At 40.7% G+C, this 19,220-nt stretch overlaps 1 protein-coding gene across 6 annotated transcripts in view; it reads right to left on the bottom strand.

Moving 5' to 3' along the window:
* Window positions 1-19,220, bottom strand: part of wdfy3 (WD repeat and FYVE domain containing 3) — a 106,916-nt gene that overhangs the window by 10,826 nt on the left and 76,870 nt on the right. For 4 of the 6 annotated variants that reach the window (XM_044332051.1, XM_044332070.1, XM_044332060.1 and 1 more), the window contains 22 exons: window positions 18,838-18,937; window positions 17,146-17,306; window positions 15,325-15,554; window positions 12,902-13,011; window positions 11,472-11,654; window positions 10,504-10,661; window positions 10,324-10,401; window positions 9,778-10,008; window positions 7,848-7,913; window positions 6,756-6,924; window positions 6,287-6,450; window positions 4,645-4,793; window positions 3,233-3,353; window positions 3,028-3,113; window positions 2,500-2,580; window positions 2,201-2,255; window positions 1,967-2,086; window positions 1,729-1,846; window positions 1,245-1,351; window positions 685-838; window positions 489-580; window positions 185-397 (listed from right to left, as the gene is read on the bottom strand). In XM_044332051.1, the coding sequence (XP_044187986.1) occupies window positions 185-397; window positions 489-580; window positions 685-838; window positions 1,245-1,351; window positions 1,729-1,846; window positions 1,967-2,086; window positions 2,201-2,255; window positions 2,500-2,580; window positions 3,028-3,113; window positions 3,233-3,353; window positions 4,645-4,793; window positions 6,287-6,450; window positions 6,756-6,924; window positions 7,848-7,913; window positions 9,778-10,008; window positions 10,324-10,401; window positions 10,504-10,661; window positions 11,472-11,654; window positions 12,902-13,011; window positions 15,325-15,554; window positions 17,146-17,306; window positions 18,838-18,937 (2,946 nt within the window). The remainder of the gene's footprint in view (window positions 1-184; window positions 398-488; window positions 581-684; window positions 839-1,244; window positions 1,352-1,728; window positions 1,847-1,966; window positions 2,087-2,200; window positions 2,256-2,499; window positions 2,581-3,027; window positions 3,114-3,232; window positions 3,354-4,644; window positions 4,794-6,286; window positions 6,451-6,755; window positions 6,925-7,847; window positions 7,914-9,777; window positions 10,009-10,323; window positions 10,402-10,503; window positions 10,662-11,471; window positions 11,655-12,901; window positions 13,012-15,324; window positions 15,555-17,145; window positions 17,307-18,837; window positions 18,938-19,220) is intronic. The other 2 variants (XM_044332078.1, XM_044332086.1) reach the window with 1 other exon arrangement.

Genomic DNA, 19,220 nt, shown 5'->3' with positions numbered 1-19,220 from the left:
TATATTATATTTTATATTAGCATTAGCAGCAGCAGTGAATAGCAGTGTTTGTAGCTTCTGCACTACCAGCAGTATTAATAGGATTACTAGTAGTAGTGGTAGATAAGTAGTAGTAGAGGAAGTAGTACTAGCAGTAGTACAGTAGCAATAGCTTCATGTGTACAGACGTTAGCCAGTGTCTGACCTGTTTGGGGATCTGTCCGAAGTTGTTGATGAAGCCGATGGTGGCTGTCTCCTTGAGCGGGTCGTTGATGTTGTAGATGTCCACCTGACCCTCGTAGAACAGGTGGTGGAAGACGTTGACTGCCTCCACGGCCGGCGGACCCTGCTGCTTGTAGCCAAAAATCAAGTCAATCCATTCGTGGAGGTGGGCTGATACGTAGTCGCACTCTAGCGCCTGGAGGAAGGGCGGGAAGACAAAACAGTATTTAACTTTATCTTGATTTCGCTTCACACTTAAATTGCAACATGTGTGTTAACTTTCGTACCTCTCTGTGGACTCTGATGAACTCCCGGGGGTCACCCTTGGCCCAAGGAGGCAGGATCACATCACCCAGCTTTGTGCCGTTCTGCTTGGCACCTGTTATATTAAACAACAGAGGGCAGACACGACATAAATATTCATATTCTTCATATTTATCTCAGTCAGTTTGGCTGTAACTGTCCACGCTTCCTCGTACTGACCCAGGTCGAAGTTGTTGGAGTTGAGCAAGAATTCTGGCAGATAGAAGAACTCGGGGATGAGCTCTTTGACATCTGCCATGTTGTGCTTGGAGGCGGAGAGCCAGGCTTCACGCACACTGTGGAACATCCTGTCAGCCAGGTCAAAGTGACCTCCCTGGAAAGAACACACAAAAATACAGTTTGAAGAATAACTTGAAAGTCTAGACACTTGAGAGCATCAGCAGGTTGCAGTCTTTTTTTTTTTTTTTGTAAATACTACTAAAAAGCAAATCTTTTCTTTATCAAAAGCAAAACAACTTTACTTCAGAGAGAAAGAAACACCCAATAACTTCACATTAGTTTGTTTATCTCCATAAAATCTGGTTCCATTTTCGCCTGCAATTGGTCTGAAAACAATTACCCAATCCTGTTAATGTTTTCCAGATGTAAAACTAATATTTCCTGGTTAAAAACATTTATTAATCTGCACTTTATATCAGAACAACTTTTTTTTTTGCCTGAGTTGTCTGGGACATTTCAGAAAGTTCATGAATAGTTGGGAAACTCAGAAGAGATCGAACCTGAAGTCTGAGGAAAATCTGTGTAAAGGGCTCCATCCGGACCAGATAAGAAGCTACTATCATGGCTGATGAGTAGTGGGTGCCGTAGTGGTAGGCTGGGGTTTCACCTAGTGGGACGGAGAACAGAGCATTCATACAAACACATACAGATAGTAGATGAAAACACAGCGTTGGTACATGCAGGGAGTTCTGAACAAGAGAACAACAGCAGTGATATAAGATAAGAACAACCACAGAAAAACAACAAGGAGGTCTTAGTTGAAACTTTTTGTGGGGGATTTTAAATCTAAAAATGACATTTATGTTGGGAAATTTGTAAACCAACCAAAGAACAATGAGCGTTTGATATAAAGTCGGTCTGGTTTTCTGCTTTCAGATTTTCATGTGACATTTTTTCTGCTTTGGGATAAAAGTTAGCTGGTTCCAGTTTCTTACTTTGCATTTTATTCTGTTATCATATAAATATTATTATCTCCAGTCTCACCATTGGGGTCCTCCCAGTCCTTGTACCTCTTCTTGTACTGGGTTAGTCTGTCGTCAGTCTGAGCTCCCATTGGCTTGGCGAGGTTACGAAACGTCTTGGGGTTGTTCAGGTCCAGCTCCTGGTTATTGAACGCCATGCAAACATCACCAACGTTACCACAACAGGATTAATTTGAATACACCAACTTTTATTTAAGATGAACCCTGTTAACTGCTACTAATGTTGTCCCAAAGTTCACCTCTGAGTCAAAGTCGGCCAGGATCCAGGGAAAGACCGGGTACTGCATCAAGTCGTTGTAGGAACGTCCGGCTAACGTGTTCAGATGCATCAGGTACTGGAAGTTACTGATCTCTCCTCGCTGGAAAACAGATCAAACACACACATATCAGTGAGGTTTAGATTTGGAGAATCATATATAAATGATGTTGCTGAACTGAACAGGAGGATCAAACCAATGAGTCCAGGTTCCTACCTCCCATCTCTGAGTGACTGACTTCTCACCAACCAGCGTACTGAGGAGTCCAGATCTGACAGATACCAGGACAGAGGAGATGTTTAGTTAGAACAGCTCAGTAGTCCTCTGTTTTTCACTAATTACTACAAATTTAGGAAAATGCATGTAACACATAGATTAAAAACAAATTAATTAATATGAATATGTATCCACACGTTCAATAAATCATCTCACAACCTCCAAAAATGGTCATAAAGTTTGCTGAGAGCCGGTGGAATTAAAACTTGATGAAGAGGAAAGAGTGGAGGAAGTCTTACCCTTGTTCGACGCTGGTGTTGGGTCTCTGGCCTGAGACGGACTCTGAGCTGTCAGCCAGTGAAGGCACCACCGCTAAGAACCTGCAGGAATAAACAAGGACAATTCAAAAATTACTTTTCTTAAACCCACTGCAGTCTGACTTTAACACGGTCCGTACACCAACGTATCCTGATAAAAAAAAATACAATGCAGGTTTTATAGTGACTGATTCAAAAGCAGAAATATTGTGGTGACAAGACATTTTATGAGAGGCTTACAATGTCCCCCTGTGAGGATTTTATTTTAATATCACGCAGCTGTAACCTTGTAAAATAATTTCTTTCCACAAATACCCTGAATCCCAAATAACCAGCCTGAATCACTGCTGCTGATCATTTATTTCTGAACGGTTTGCAGTATGTTTTAACATAAATATACGGCATCTAAAGTCAATTATCATCCATTAGAGAGCAAAACCTTTTATCAAGAGATTGTTTAAACTATTCCAGGTTCAGCTCATGTACTGTTTCTCTGTCTGTGTTCGATACCTTTGGTAAACTTTGTTGCGGACTCCTTTCTGGAAGGCCAACAAGTAGTTCCTCCCGTCTGCTGAGAAGACCTCCACTGCCATGGGCTAAAAGGTGACAACACACAGGTTTCATACCAAATGCAACATTTAGAATTACATGTCTAAAGTGTGTATATATATGGTTCATGAGTGCCTGAACATGTGTGTGATATGTGCATGCTGACCTGCAGCAGGTAGCGTCTCTTGTGCACTTCCTTGATGTCTTCGTAGGCGAAGATGCTGCAGGTTCTCTTCAGCTGGCTCTGACCTTGTCTTGCTCCTCTAGGGATGATGGCCTCATGCAAACTGGACAAAGACAAAAAAAAAAAAACAGTCAGTGAGACATTTATGAACTGTCACTTCAGTTCTGCATTAAACTCTACCTAAAAAGGACTTTATGTACAAAAGGATTTCATTCCTGATACTTGACTCTGAAGCAAGTCTGTGATCTGAAATTGCTTTTCCTTTGCTGTACTGTGTTGTCTTTCAGGTAATGTAAGTTCTGCAAGGCTGAACGTGTGATACAAAATAAATTGAAAATACACTGGAACATTTCCCTGTTATAATATATTTTGCTGCCCCTCCCCCAAAAGAATTTAACAAATATAAATATACAGCTAAAAACCTTGATATTTCACTCAGTTAAAAATAACCAGTGTCAAGGTCAGGTACTCCAGTAATAATATCAAAAAAGAATTTAAAAAAATCTAAATAAATTAAACTAATTACGGAAAATACTGATGCTTATTTTTTATATTTAATTAATTAATGTACCGTTTTTTTTTATTATTTTGATTATTTATTTACAATATAAGCACTAAAAAAAAAAATCACCAGTGTCTAAAGTGCTGGCCAAAAGACAGTTACATACCTCTCTATAATAGAGTTATATAATTAATAAACTACCAAAATGGTCATCAGTTTAGGGATGCAACTAATTAATTATCGATTAATCTGACTATTATTTTCTTGGTTAATTGTTTTGTCCATAAAATGTCTGAAAATTGAAAAATGCTTGTTGTAATTTCGAAGGTTTTTAAATGTTTTGTTTTGTCTGAACAGACACTCAGTTTACTGTCACGTATGACACATAAAAGTTTTGAATCTTCACATTTTAGAAGCTGAAACCAGCAAATATTTGACATTTTTCCTGTTTTCCATTACTGGTGTAATTGCTGCAGCTCTACATTAGTTTAGTTTTCTGTTGATCCACTAATCAATTAATTGTTTCAGCTCTAGAGAAGGTAAAAACACAGAAACAACTGAGAGGAAACACAATTAAAACTCCGGGAGATAGCTGTCGGCAGCTGTCAAATTACGTCTCTAAAGATAACAGACAGAACATGTTCCCTAAATAGATAAATAGGTAATACAGTATCTCCGCTGACTTTCACAACGCATGCTCTTTCAACAGCATTACATCATCCGAGCAGCAGAAAACTCCCACTGCAGCGTCCTGAGGAATGATGTCATCTTTTATTCAGTGAGAGGAAAGTACAGTAACCGTGTCATCCGTCAGCCGCGGCGGGTAACGGGTTAATTATGCAGGTGTCCGAACCTTGAAGCAAAGTGACAGAGTACAGAAGCGTGAACCTACTTGGAGGGCAGCGTATCGATGTCCCTGATCTCCCTGGAGACGGTCATGGTGTAGCCGTCGATGACGTAGAAGTGCTCCTTCCCGAACAGCAGCAGACCCTCGCTGGTGTCCAGGCCCTGCACCCTGGCGCAGCGGTACATGTGCTGAATCTGGAATAGAGAGAAGAAGTGATTACTTAAAGTTTAGAGAAAAAAAAAAGTAGTTTTTTTTGTGATGAAAAGTCACAAGCTCAAATTCCTCCAGGCGAAAATCTGGAGAGAAAAAAAGTAAACGAGTAGGGAAATGTGCTTCCCCCCCCCGAACTCAGTAACTGGTGGTGAAACGGCCTCGAGCAAAAAACACTTAATCTCCCGGTGCTGCAGCTGAGCTGTTCAGAGGCCACCAGACAGACTGCAGCAGAGCTTGATTTAAAGGTCTGTGTGCCTGGGTAGCTTTTTTTTTTTTTAATAAATCGGACAATGCAGGGAATAAACTTCACTGAGTAACTGAAGTTTAGTGCAACAGTCTATTGGTCGATAAAATGCAGATCTCAAAAGCATGTTTAGTTTATTACCAAGTCAAGTTCTGTCAAAATCATAAAGTTCATTCATGATCCATCGTGAGATTAAGTATGTAAAAAGATTTTTCTTTACTGTATAACCTGAAGCCATGTGATGGTTTTCTAAAAGCCTCCCTTTAAGGCAACTGGTGTGTTTTCCTTAAAATAAGACATATATAATTTTTATCTTCATGAGCAGGACAGTTTTTAATGAAACATGTTAACAAAGCTAATTTTCACCTAATTCTTTCCCAATTTTTGGTCACTTGGGGCAGCTGTAACACTGTAGAGCTTCAACTAACAACTATTTTCATGATCGATTAATCTGACGATCATTTTACCCATTAACTGATTAAATTTATGGCCGATAAAATGTCAGAAAGCTGTGAAAAAAGGTCATCACAACTTCCTAAAGCCTAAGGTCATATCATCATGTGTCTAGTTTAGCCTGACCAACAGTCTAAAACCCCCAAAGATATTCAGTTAATTATAATATAAGACAAGCAAAAGCAGCAAATCTTCCCATTTGAGAAGCTGGAAAGATTAAAAGTTTGGCATGTTTGCCACCAATGTTCACCAGCTAGTTGTTAACATCGTCCATCTGCTGTTTAACGCTGCTGAAAACAGCTGCCTGCCCTGTTTCTGATAAACGATAAACGATGTACATATGAGCGGTGAGACTGAACCTGAACAGTAACGTTGTGGGCTGCAAAACCAAAACAATGAGCTGAAAGATGCTAAAACGCTCTGCAGGGCATTAAGAGCAACCGCTTTCACAAACTAGACGTAGTACTGAGATTCATTGTTAATACAAAAAATTATATATATATTATAGCTACTTTAAGGAAAAATTAAAGCACCTACTGTATGTTTTTTGTGTCTGTCAATGTTAATGACTACTGTGTTACTGCTTGTGCATTGCAATAAGAAAACTAGAAAAATAAAGAAAATTAGATACTGATAAAATTCAATCTACTGTGATCTACTGCATAAAGCACTTCCAACAGCTTCCAGCTCCTCGCTCTTTTAAATATAACAGTAGGCAACATTATGATTATCATAAACGTTTAATCCTCCTGTCATGTTCCCGTGTCTCTTCCTGACCTTCTCTCCCTCCTCCAGGAGGCGCAGCAGTGATGTGTTGTCAGTCCTCTGCTCCTCCTCCGGTCCTCCCGACTCCAGCAGCTGCTCCTGGAGCTGCTCCTGACTGTCCTCGTCCGCCCCGTCCGCTGTGGACCGAGACCTCTTCAGAGGAGCCTTCACCAGGCCTGAGGAGAAGAGCGCAGCAACATGTTAGAGACGGGTTTCAGGTGAAGGAGCACGAACCTCTGGCGGCCATGTTTGACGTCCTCAGATAACGGGTAAAACTGGCTTTGAACATATCAAAATGTAGCCCTGTGTAATTTCAACAAAAGCAAATTAATTTTGTACTTTTACATGTAAACTTATGACCCATCCCCAAGAGGAACTGCTCGGAGAAAGAAATCAGCTTGTGCTTTCAGAAAAACCTTTAGAAGTTGCAACGAATTCACATAGAAGACGATATGTCTCTTCCCCGCCGTTGCCTCCATACCTTTGACTCTTGCGATGGTGTCCTCTCCGTGCTCGGGCTCATGCTGTGTGGTTTCCCCCTCTGTGGTGTGCTCCACAGAGTGCTGGTACATGCCGGGGTTTCCAGACAGCAGACGCATGTAGTACTCCTTGCTGTCGTAGCTGATGGCGCGCCGGTAACGCAGAGGCTTCTGGAGACGGAAGAAGACAAAGAAATGAGGGTCCTGTAGCTTAAATATCAGTTAGAACTGAGTCCATCCCAAAAAGGAATTGCTTGTGCTTCATTATCATTTTTATTTTTTAATTCTATTAAAACTTTGTATTATTACAAGGAGACACCATTTTGACTTTTAAAGTAGAAGGATTGGAGAGGAACCACCCACAAAAACAAATATGTGCAATCAGTTACATGCAGAAGACATTACTGAACAGCAAGTTAGTTTTATTACCATTATATTGTGACCTACATACTGTAGATGTTGGTCTAAACTTACAGAAAACCAATGACAGCTGATGTTCTGAAATTATCTGTAATTATCACCAGCGTCATCTCTAACATGAACAACCTGGTGAAAGTTCATTTTCTGTTGTACAGTAGCTAGGATGCTATTTTTTCTTGGCATTCACACTATGTATTTTATTTTTTAGTATATTTTAGGAGATTTATTACCGGCTGGAGAATAATTTCAGAGACACACAGCAAAATATGAGTACAAGGCCAGCTGAACATAAACAAGATCACATGCATAAATGTAATTAATTAAAAACACAACATTAGAAGTTCCCTTTTTCCCTGAATTTAACAAAATTTCCTTCTTTTTTCAACCTGGAAAGACACGTAACACACGGTGAGTTTACTACTCCACAGCAAATATAGAAGTCCATGTTTTGTTGCTGAAAATGCAAGATGAAGCATCCAAACTGAATCACACGGGGAAGAAAACTGCTGCAACGACACTGACAAACAGGATTTAGAGAGACGTTCAACTGTCTGCTGGTTTATGTCGTTCATATTTCTCTTTCAGCACTATTGTTACTATCATGCAGTCACACCAGGCATCAATGAGAACTCCACTATCTTTTTTTTTTCCCATGTGGACTTGCAGGCAGGTACCTGTAAACAGTCAAGACCCCAGACAAGGGGTGAGGCTACCAGGGGCACCAGAGGGGGGCAGGGGGGCTGGAGAAGGTAAAGAGAGGGAGGATGAGACTCTTTGAACCTCATAAGGGAATTATTCCTTCTTATTTGCTCTGTAAAGCCGCTATTTATTTTATTTAACGTAATCTTTATTTAATCAGGCAGTCTGATTGAGATGGAGATCTCTTTTCCCAGAGAGACCTGATTATAATTATAATAATAATGTCACATCTAATAATGTTTATTATTAAACCACCAGACTGTAATGAGTCAGTACAGAAGAAAACAACAATACTTTTTATTTGTACTTAAATAATTATTCAGAATATACAATCAGTGTTTTACCAATCCACAAAATATATGCATTTTCTTAAAATCTTTATTTTTTTGTTGCTCTGCCAAAATGAGAACAAACTGAAGGATTATTATGAAGGTGGATGTGTTAAATCTGGAATTACAGTATCTTATTCTGTTCTTTTTAAAAGGCACCAATTCATGCACACTGATTCAGGCACACTGATTCATGTCATATTATCAAGTTCCCTCCCTATAAAAACCTCCTTTCATTTCAGATTAGCTACATATCAGTCTGACTGCTCCATTTCAATAATAATGACATTAAACTACATAACCTTAGTATAAAACACATTTTTCTAATTGAAGAAATTAATCAAAGGGAGGAAAGACACTGCCAGATCAATCTGACGTGACAAGATTATATGATTCACTAAATATTTTACTAATTTTCCGGCAGCGTTTAACATAGTTAAATAAAAACAAATTTACTGAAACAAAAGATCAAACAGGAATTCTTGGATCAAACTACTGCTGCTGTAGTTACCTCGAGCGAGACGCTAAAGCCTCAAACTGCTCGGCTGAAATACTAAGAGGCTGCAAGAACAAGACTGGTAATGGTATTCAACTGCAAGGCACAAGTGTATGACTTTGTCCAAGACCCTGCAAGTGGTCCCCAGGCATGTTTAAATTACGTATTATAATGAGGCCTCGAGGACTTTGGACTTAATTATTCTGGCTCATTTTAAAGGGTCATGAGCCAGAAATTTCTCCCTGGAAGGGAACTCTCGATTGTTCTTCTACAAGCTTTTGACTGATGTATGGAGGGTTTATGGGGATCATTTATGGGGTTTATTTTATGTGCAGAACATCAGAAAAATGTTTAAAAAGTTAAGAAATTTAAACTGAGTTTCCACGTGAAGCCGACATCGATACAGATCCTCCTTGTGAGCTACCTCCGCTGTGTGTTTTCCTGACCTGAAAATCAAACATGGCGGAGTAGAGAAAGGAAGCCTTTGGCAAACAAGCGGAGGAGGAAACAAAGCAAACAAAGCTAAATGTGTCTCGGCGGTGCCAGGAAAACCGAGCCGCCGGCTGTCGGTGTCGCTTCCTCACATGACGGCGACGAGCTCCAACACCATGAGCTGTTCTGACGAGTTCAACAGACCGCAGGGTGATCGGTGGTTGTTTTTACGGACAAAATGGAGACAATCGTTTCATTTTTTGCGGTAATATTGCTGGTGTTTGTGCCAGAATATTCACTGACCTGCTTTTATATGTTAATTTTGATTTAAGAATTGCTTTCAACCTGTTTCAACTGCTTTAATATATTTTTCTAACATCATACATGATCATGAATATTACAACCTCTACTTTTAAAATACTGTAACAGTAATTCTTGCACTATTTCTTGGATTTAATGGTCACTAATTAGCTGCTAGAAAAGAGCGAAATGTCTAAAATTTATATAAAGTGTTCCTGGATAGTTACAAATACTTAATCAATTGGAGAAACAGAGATGATAATGGAAAAGTAAGACCATTTCATTGTATATCACTAAAAGTAAAGCAATCCAGGGTGACTGCAGAGGATCATGGGAACATAGTAATACCTGTGCAGAGTTGGTGTTTGTCTCCATCTCAGGGATGTACGGGTAGTGGATGTAAAACATGTCGTTGCGGACCATCTTCTTCCTCATCCTGCAGGGCCCCTCCGTCATCTCCAGCACAAACTTGTCCAGGTGGGAGCCGATGGGTGGGCCCCAGAGGCCTCGTTCTCTCAGCAGCTCGTACTCGATGGACGCCCACTCCTCAGTCACGTACTTGAGGGCGTTCTGCTGCCGCTGGGAGACAAGAGAGAGGGGGTGGATGAAGTTAAAACGGCGAGTCGAAAACAGCGATCTGTCACTTTAGAAACGCTGTTTTAAATGAATACATGCTGCTACGCTAGCCTGTGATATTGTATCTGCAATGTGTTCGGGTTTTATTGTCCCGCAGTCCTGACCGCACCGTTATGTAACAGCCTGTTGTTTTGTCCTGCAGCTGCTTTGTCGGTGTAGCTGCGCTGTAATAAATCATCTCCAATAAACCAGCGTGAGTTCTTTGTGCACCCACTGTGTTTGGAAAATTAAAAAGAAAGAAAGATGGGAGTGCGGTACCTCTTGATATTCTTTATACTGCATGGCTACCAGGTCTCGGACGACAGCGATGTGTGTGAACATCCACTGGAAGGTCTCCTGTTGGTTAGAAAGACAAGAATATAATCCAACAAAGCTGCTTAACACACAACTATTACTACTATCTGTTACAGCCAAACAGTGAGTTGTGTGTGTGTGTACCTGAGCAGAGAGGCTGTTCTTGTTCAGGCTGTTCTCCTTCTTGTTGCGCCGGACGCCCGTAAGCTTAGAGAGACCGAAGCCGCTGCTGACCCTGGACAGTTTGGACTGGGTCGCCGGTGCCACCGCCTCGCCCCGACTGATACACTTCTTCTCATGAACTGACCATGAAAGAAGAGATAGTAGATTATTTATATTTATAACACTAAGCTACTGTACTACAAACACTACAAAACACTTGTAACTGCCTTAATTTGGCATTTGAATGACTGATGACAACAATTTCTGGGTTAAAATGATTTTTTAAAGGAATTTAAAAGTGGTGGTTCACAAAAATTATGAAAAACATGCTCACTTCCTTTAAGTCACTTCTATATTTTTGCTTTAGCCAGGTTTTGGGATCTGTCTCTGAGCTTTCTGCATCCATCACAATATATTGGAGGTGGATGCAATTTCGGTTATGGTGCCCAAAACATTTATTTTCTGTGCTCTGGGTAATTCACAGACTTCACAGTGAGCAGTTTTCATTATAAACTATTTTCTATCAAAGAAAGAGTATTTGGAATATAGGAAACTCTTTCAGTACTTCACCAGATTTTGCAGATTTAGAGAAACTTTTAACAATCTCTGGTTACTCGCCAAAGAGTCTGAGTCTAACGTAGTATGTAGTAATCACCGCTCTGCTTACATCAGCTAAATTACAAACCTGATGAAGTGAAATAAAGAGAGAGAGAGCCAGCAGGAAAAAAAGAGCAGATCAGCAGTATTTTTGCCCTATTGGCAGGACTCCCAGATTACAATATTTCCTTTGCAAAAGAAACACGAGGAGCCCCCCAGAATATTTGGTCAAGTTACGTAATGACTAAATACGCCACAAACACTCACTCCTGTAGAGTAAAGGACACAACAAATCCAACGCAGGCAGAGACAAGGACATGTGTATAGTTAGTGGTTATATATCTGTTCCTCACCCAGGTGGTTCTGCCAGCTCTTGAGGGCCGGCTCCTCCAGGGCGGGCCGGGCGGTGGCGATGTCCACATGTCCTCTGTCGTTGCAGGGAAGGGACACTTTGAAGATGTCCTCCAGCATCTGGCGTTTGCTGTGCATCAGCTCCGTCCACACGCGGTTCACCGCTTTCAGCAGCAGCTGCCGCCCTGCAGAGCAACAATCATCACTTTTAAATAACAACTCATGGCCGATTGCCGATACTGATATATGCACATATTTTTTCCCAGCTGGCTGAGGAGACTATTATTCATGCAAGCTCAGATTGTACTAAGTATGATCAAGAAAGACAATATGTGAAGGAGGAACTCAGGAAGACTGGAGTTCAGGAGTTCAGCATTAAAACTTTAATGAACCTGCCAAGTTGGTGGAGCAGCAGAGTTTTCATTGAGTTTATTAGACAGACAGGATTAATGTGTAGGATTTAATCTCTGGTCCACACTCAGGAGCAGAAAGTGGCGGTGATGCACCTAATACGCTGGTTGCCAACTGCCGTTATAATTTTTTTTTTCCAAACAGAGTGGTACATCCTGTCAGCTGAGGTGTTTCCTATCTGTGCAGCTCCTCCACGGATTGTTTCACCCTGACGGTCCTGGTGTTTCCTCCACAGGCTCCACTTCACTCAAGCTGACCGTCAGACCCACTGCTTCTTCCCATTTTAACCTGAATAACAAACCGGGGCTCAGTGCTCTGCTTGGACCCACGCGGAGAGCCAGGGCTAACGTTAGCGGTCATGCTGCTGCTAACGCTCCGCAGGTTAAAGTGGGAAGAAGCAGCTGGTCTGACGGGCAGCTTGAGTGAAGTAGAGCCTGCAGAGGAAACACTGGGACCCGTCAGGGTGAACAGTCATTTCGGGCCGATGCCCATATTTAATTTTAGAGCTTATATCGGCCATTACCGATGACGTGCCGATAATATCGTGCATCCCTAGTGAACAGTCTTGTACGGCTATAACCGTGTAGGTGTAGAAACATTTGTAAAACTTGATATTAACTGACTTCAAAACACAAATTCATTACATTCTTTTTCCTCCCAGTTTGTTAAACACCTCATGTGCTTTTAGTAAGTGTTAAAATCCTGTAACTTTCTCTGGATTAAACAATGTTTTAGTCTGATTTTTTTTTTGTCATTTCAAACATATATCCCCTCATATCAAGGGAGAGTTATATAAAAATACAAATAAAATGAAACATTCTCCATCCAACTCCAGTAAAAAATATTGGAGAAAATAACCAAAGACTGTTTTTTTTGACTCAGGCATTTGAATATTTTTTTGAATGTCTTTATTTTTAACAAATCAAAACATTTTCAATTCCTGCAACACCACAAACATGAAAACACACATCAGGGTTAAATAGCTTTATGAGACCCACATATACACGTAACAATGTCTCACCCTCGCTGACATCGTGGCTGTGTGTGGAGTCGGATTCGTTCTCCGTGGGCATCATGACATGCCAGGTTGTCATCCTGGCCTCCGCCTCCAGACCGAATCCTTCTACGCTACTGCGGAGACAAAAACACACACACACACACACGGCGGCTCAGTACAAACCTGCACAACGTAGACACCTGAGGGGACGCCACGCGGGGAGAGTTAGGATTGTTTGGCTTCTCTGCAGCGGATAAGTCGGCTTCTCTGAAGTCGTACAGCGGGTCGCGTTAAAGCATATTGTGTTCCCAGCTTGGGAGGAAACTCAGTGTCTCCCCACCTGCTGCAGTTTTGGAAACTATCAGTATTTCTGGCACGACGTACACGAGCACACACAAAACAAAACATACTAACCATGATCACAATTTACTAACAACACAGAATGAGTCATGAAATAAATGAGAAATTAAACCTCATTATACAGCATTTAAAACATGACTGGATCTCATACATTTGAAAAAAAAAAGAAATGCTGATGATTAGTGTCTTTATAATCATGTTTACACGTCCGTCGCCTCGTCCTCCACACTGAGCGTACGTGCACAGAAGCCGTGAGTCAGGGGCTGGTTGTGAATCATGTGTTCAACCAAATGCACCATTTAAACAGCTTTTTCTCTGACATAACGACAAGAACAAAAGCTTCAGAAATCATGTTGCTCATTTAGTTCTTTCGATGATACAATATGTTGATGACACAGACATAAAGTCACTAGGACGTCTTTGTAAAGAAGCTGTTTTTAACATCTTTCTCTGGTGCGAACATGCAGAAATTGCAGCTTTACAGTGAGAATATCTAGTTCTTGGATTTCTTCAAACTGTAAAACTAGAGAACGATGTCTGATGGGCAAGAGGGTGTTTTTTTATTTTTTATCAACTGTACTGTCATTACACTGTACTTGAACCTCCCCGTGTGTCTCAGCGTTCATCTCCTTTCAGAGCAAGTTGCGTAATTATTTATGAAGTTGCACAAAATATGTAAACCTCTTCAACACATATCTGCAAAAGACAGTCATCTAAGGTTAAAAGTTTAAACTGGAATTATTTAATTAAACCAAAACCAACAATAATTTTAATCCAGCTGACATGTAAAGTCTATGTACAGTAGCCACAGCCTGATATCACTAGTGCCTCTATGCTGTCCAAAAAACATAATGTTGAATTTGAGTAACATATTCCTTCATTATGTTGAACTTGCCAAGTGCAGTTTATTCCTCTCAGCTTGTCAAAACTAGCAAAGCAATGTAAACCCAGACATGATGTCTGCCCAATGCTTGAGCGTTTGAAAATGAAAGTAAATGCAGTCACAGAGTTGTTTCAGAATAAAATACATCAGCAGTGTTGATTCCAATGAAGGTCACCTGGTGTAACAGTTATATTGATCTATGAAGCTGGTTTGTTGGTATTTCATAAATCTTTTATATATAAACTAGAAATACTGCCTCATGGTTGTATATCTCCACCAACCAGTCAAGTTACAGTTTACATCCATGTCTGTCCAGACTCATATAATATTTGTAGTGAAGACTTTGAAGAAATTTAATATTTTTACTTGCATGTGTTCACAGGCCAATAAAGCTGATTCTGTTGTCGCCATGACAGTAGACGATGCTTCGGATATGGATGTTGCTGCAAAGAAGCTACAAATTCTAAAGCGCGGATGCTTCACGCACATCTTCAACCCGGCAGCACAGAAGATCTTTACAATCACCACAGTTTCAAGGTGGGCGACCAAAATTAGTGTCACCGATTCAGTTTCCGACCAAATGTGAAATATGGTCCCAATCTCTCCTTCTGTTCCTGAGCTATGGTGCTGAATAACGGCCAGAGAAGTGTTTTTTGCAGATTATTATGACATCACAGTAAAGTTGACCTTTTGGATATAAAATGTCATCACTTCATCATTTTATCCTATTAGACATTTGTACGAGATTTTGTCATAATTAGCGTACGAATTCTTGAGTTACGGCCAAAAACGTGTTTTGTGAGGTCACAGTGACCTTGACCTTTGACCACCAAAATCTAATCAGTTCATCCTTGAATCCAAGTGGACGTTTGTGTCAAATTTGAACAAACTCCCTCAAAGCGTTCCGAGAGATATCACGTTCACGAGAAGGGGACGGACAGAGCGGACGGACAACATGAAAACATAATGCCTCCGGCCACAGCTGTCGCCGGCACGGAGGCATAAAAATAGGTTGAGTCCTCTGGTGTGGAAGCATAATCTATATCAGATTACACAAACAATACTTCTTAGCAAGATAAATTCATTTGAGTTATTGTTGATAATAATAAAAAGATAAAATAACAGCAGCCTTATCCTTTAAAACTACTATCCTACCTGCTAACATCTACAGCCCCGTCTCCACCTTGGTCTCATGCCAACTTACCTCCCGCTGTGCAGGCAGATGAAGCAGTGAGCCAGGCAGGCCACAAAGTCCTGGTCGTGGTTGCCCGGCCCGAGCACCAGGTTGCGGTTGACAGTCAGGACCCGCAGGGCGTCCAGCAAGGCCACCTGCTGAGCCACCGTCTTGTGGGGTCGACAGAGCTGGTAGAGCACCGTCCGGTTCAGACAGTGGTAGATGGTGTCGAGAGAAAGTCCCTGTGAACGCCTCTTAGACTGGAGGAAACAGAGGCAGAGAAACATACAGTTAACAGAAAAGAGCGTGTGGCTGTCACACCGTAGTGGTCTGGATACGGATAAAGCTTTGGAAATACTTCAGCAGAAAGAAGATTTGTTTGAGTAACCTCGGCTCAACCCCGGTTTAAGTCGTCTGAGGGTTGTGAATGTAGCTTTGTTACTCTACTGTTGTTGTTTTAGTGTCTGAGCAGAGAACTGCAAATGTACAAATAAAACTTTTACGTGTTACTTGTAAAGACGAGTTTAGAGTCGATGTTCTGTTCCTTCTATAATATATTCTGCACTGTTTGCACACCCGAGAGGAGGAGGAAAGGTCAAGTTTTCAGATTCGAGCTGCTGGAAGTTGCAGTAGCTACTTGCTTGATTAGTCTGCATGCAAATACAGACTAAAAGCACAATTAATATATGAGAAACAAACAACAAAACCTGTTCATTTGACATCTCAGTTTGTTCAGGAAATGGTTAAAGTGGTACACTGCAGGTACAAATGGACTGTGTGGTTATATTTAGTCATTTGAAAAAAAAAAAAAACATTCATATTCCTACTACTGTATGCCTCAGCGTTAAGTACATGGCTATCTAAATCACTTATCACAGCAGGCTATTTCCAAGACACAATCACTTATTATGGTTTGAAAAAGTAATTTCAGTGCATAATCTCCTAATCTTCTCATTTGTACAGTGGTGTGTAGAGAGGGTATTGCATGAAAAGCAGAACAGTCCACACACACACACACACACACACACACACGCCTCTTTACTAGCGAGTTAAAACAGAAATGACCAATTATTTATGAAATGATTTCTGAACGCTGAAAAAAAAAAAAAAGAACAGAATACTTTTATACTTTTATGAAAGAACAGCTAACCCAATAATCTTACTTAATCTTACTGCCTCACAGAAGGACTGTTTTCTTTCTCCGTCCATTGCAGGCGCCGTCTGTCTGCCTCAGGCTGCTTCAGAGAAAACCTCCCGCTCTTATAATTCATGCTGCTTATACGAAGCGCCGGCTGAATGCTGGTGCATTACGCTGTGTGTGACTGTTATTTGTTTGTTGACTATAATTTGACTCTGGTACACTGCCAAACATCATCTATAAGTCTATTTAAGATGATGCCTGCTGCAACGTTTTGCAGGCAGATACACACTGGAGGTGGACGATGCCTTGCAGAGACGTAGGAAATTCCAACTTCTGTCAAAAAGCAGCCCTTCAACTCATTATTATTGGAAGCTTCAGCAAAATATTCCTAAAGACTAAGGTTTCTAAGCATTACTTCTATAATTAAAATTGTTCATTTTCAGCACAGCGTCACCATAAATCTAACACTGTGATTACAGTGAACATTCGATGCTAACTGGCTTGCTAACACTGACATTACTCAACATTAACTAAGCTGAGAGATGAAAGTGTGCAGAGGTTGTCAGTATGATCTAAGATGTTATTTCTTAAGTGATGTCTTCACCAGTGAAATATGATTTTATAAACATTTTGATACATACAAATCTTGTTTACTACATCGATTCGTTCTGGACCATAATGAAGTGATGGAGATGATTTTTTTTTTGTACCTGTCCTATGAGCTGCACGATGAAGTCCACCACCAGCTTTGAGTCCTTATTGAACATGCCCTGCCACAGCTTGTCCACCACCCGCTGAGTGAAGTAGAAGACGTTGTTGACCAGGATCTGGTAGCTGCCGCCGCTGCTGAGCGGCAAAGAGGCGTCTTCACCTGGACGGAGATGAGCAGCGAGAGAGAAGGTTACATAATATTCTGGACCATTGATGATGTTTCCTTTTGATGGATTTATCCTGAATGTCACATTGAAGATTGTTTTAAATGTTACAGTAGAATCACATAAACAAACAAAAGAGAAGAAATATCATATTTCCTCAAATAAAAGATGGTAGTCGATTAAAAGCCTGGTCTCTGATAATGGCCTGGGGTGTGGTTGACACGAATACATAAAGGCCGGCCCCGAAAAAAGGCCAGGGAAAAAACAAGGATGGATAAACTCCTGGTGCTTGTTATATAATGTGCACGCCAGTTAAGCATAAATAGTAACCTGGATGTAACTCCAGTTCTATGAGTACATGTGTAGCCAACCATCACAGAGAGGAGACGTGATATCGTTTAAATATGGGGACAGATTTAAGCACATATTTTAATAATAATGGCGGCAGCAACACAACATGAGCATGGGTAACCAGGGTAACTTGACTAAACCGGTGAGCATACATCCAGGAGCGTGCTACCTGCATGCTAAAGCTAAATGGTGTAGTGCCAAAACATGAGGGGTGGAAAGAGTCAGTGGATTATCGGTAATGCAGTAACAAAAATTTAACAGAGAAAACAGAAGCAGAGCAGAAAACAAGGAGGCTTCGTACTGAAATATGAGCAAATATACTTATCAAACAGAGAGAATTAGAAATAAAGCTCCCTCTCTAATATCAGCCTGCTTCCATTAAAGGCCTGGTACCCTCTGCAGTCGAGGTAAATGACCACTATTAGAGGAAATACGGTATAACTACGGATTTTGGAGACTGAGTGGTGCAACAGTATTATGAGAAGTGAATTTCCCTATATGGAAAGAATCCTATGTCTTTCTTAACAGAAATTACCTTTGAGATTTAACAAAATAGTGCCAAAAGGAATATGTGCTATAAAAGATGATAAGATGAGGAAACAAGCTGACACACAAGTTACTGATTTTCACTGTTTTTGAGTTCTAAGGACAAAAACATATTAAATATCAATATTATGCAATGTTTCTATTTCTCATGCACATGTATTTTGTTAAAAATAGACTAGACTACCCTAATTAAAACACAAGCAGCCATGTAAAACGTCGAAGGTGCTCGCAGTTCTGTGGGCTTCGGTTCAGACTGCAATTTGCTGAATCATGATGCAACAATTTAAGCTTCTCACAGAGCCAACTCTGTCTTGCAGCATGTGCTCATCCAGGTCGTTTTCTGCCTCATCATCAGCTTTTTCTAAGTGGGGAAATTAGCACCAGCCACTTGCCAAGTACAGTGAGTAAATTTTATGGTGTTTGTCTTCCATTCTTACCAGTTTGGCAGGAAATGAACTATTAAGATAAGACCAAACATCAGTGGTCCCCCTTGGGGAAATTGTTGGGAGGTTTATGTCCGTTTTAAGACTCCACACTACTGTGAAATTAAGAAGTCGGCGGTAAAACTATAAACTGAAGTTTGCTGGAGGGGGATTTTACTGTATGAGGTGTTGAGGAATTTGTTCTGACCTAGCAGGACATCAGCAGCCAGCAGATGCTCCATGACGCCATCCAGGATGTTGGACTGAAACTCCTTCTGCTGAGTTCTGGTGGAGCGCTCTGGGGAGGCCTAATGAGCGCAAAAAGCAGGAAACACACACACACACACATGTAGGATTATTCACTATTAACTTTTTTTTTTTTTTTAGCAAGTAATAAAGAAAAAGTGAACTAGAACTGATGTCTGCTATTGGCTGGTCTTTAATACCGAGGAAAGTATAATTGAAATAGCACATTTTAAGAGTGTTGAAGACCACTGGTTCCTGAACTCTTCTGTTCACATCCCTTAAAACTAAAAGGTATTTTGCCTTTAATAGGTGATGAAAACACCTGCAGTAATATCAATGATGGTG

The sequence above is a fragment of the Thunnus albacares genome, chromosome 2 (genome assembly GCF_914725855.1).
Source record: "Thunnus albacares chromosome 2, fThuAlb1.1, whole genome shotgun sequence".
Taxonomy (NCBI): domain Eukaryota; kingdom Metazoa; phylum Chordata; class Actinopteri; order Scombriformes; family Scombridae; genus Thunnus; species Thunnus albacares.
This window is presented reverse-complemented; position numbering and strand designations above follow the sequence as displayed.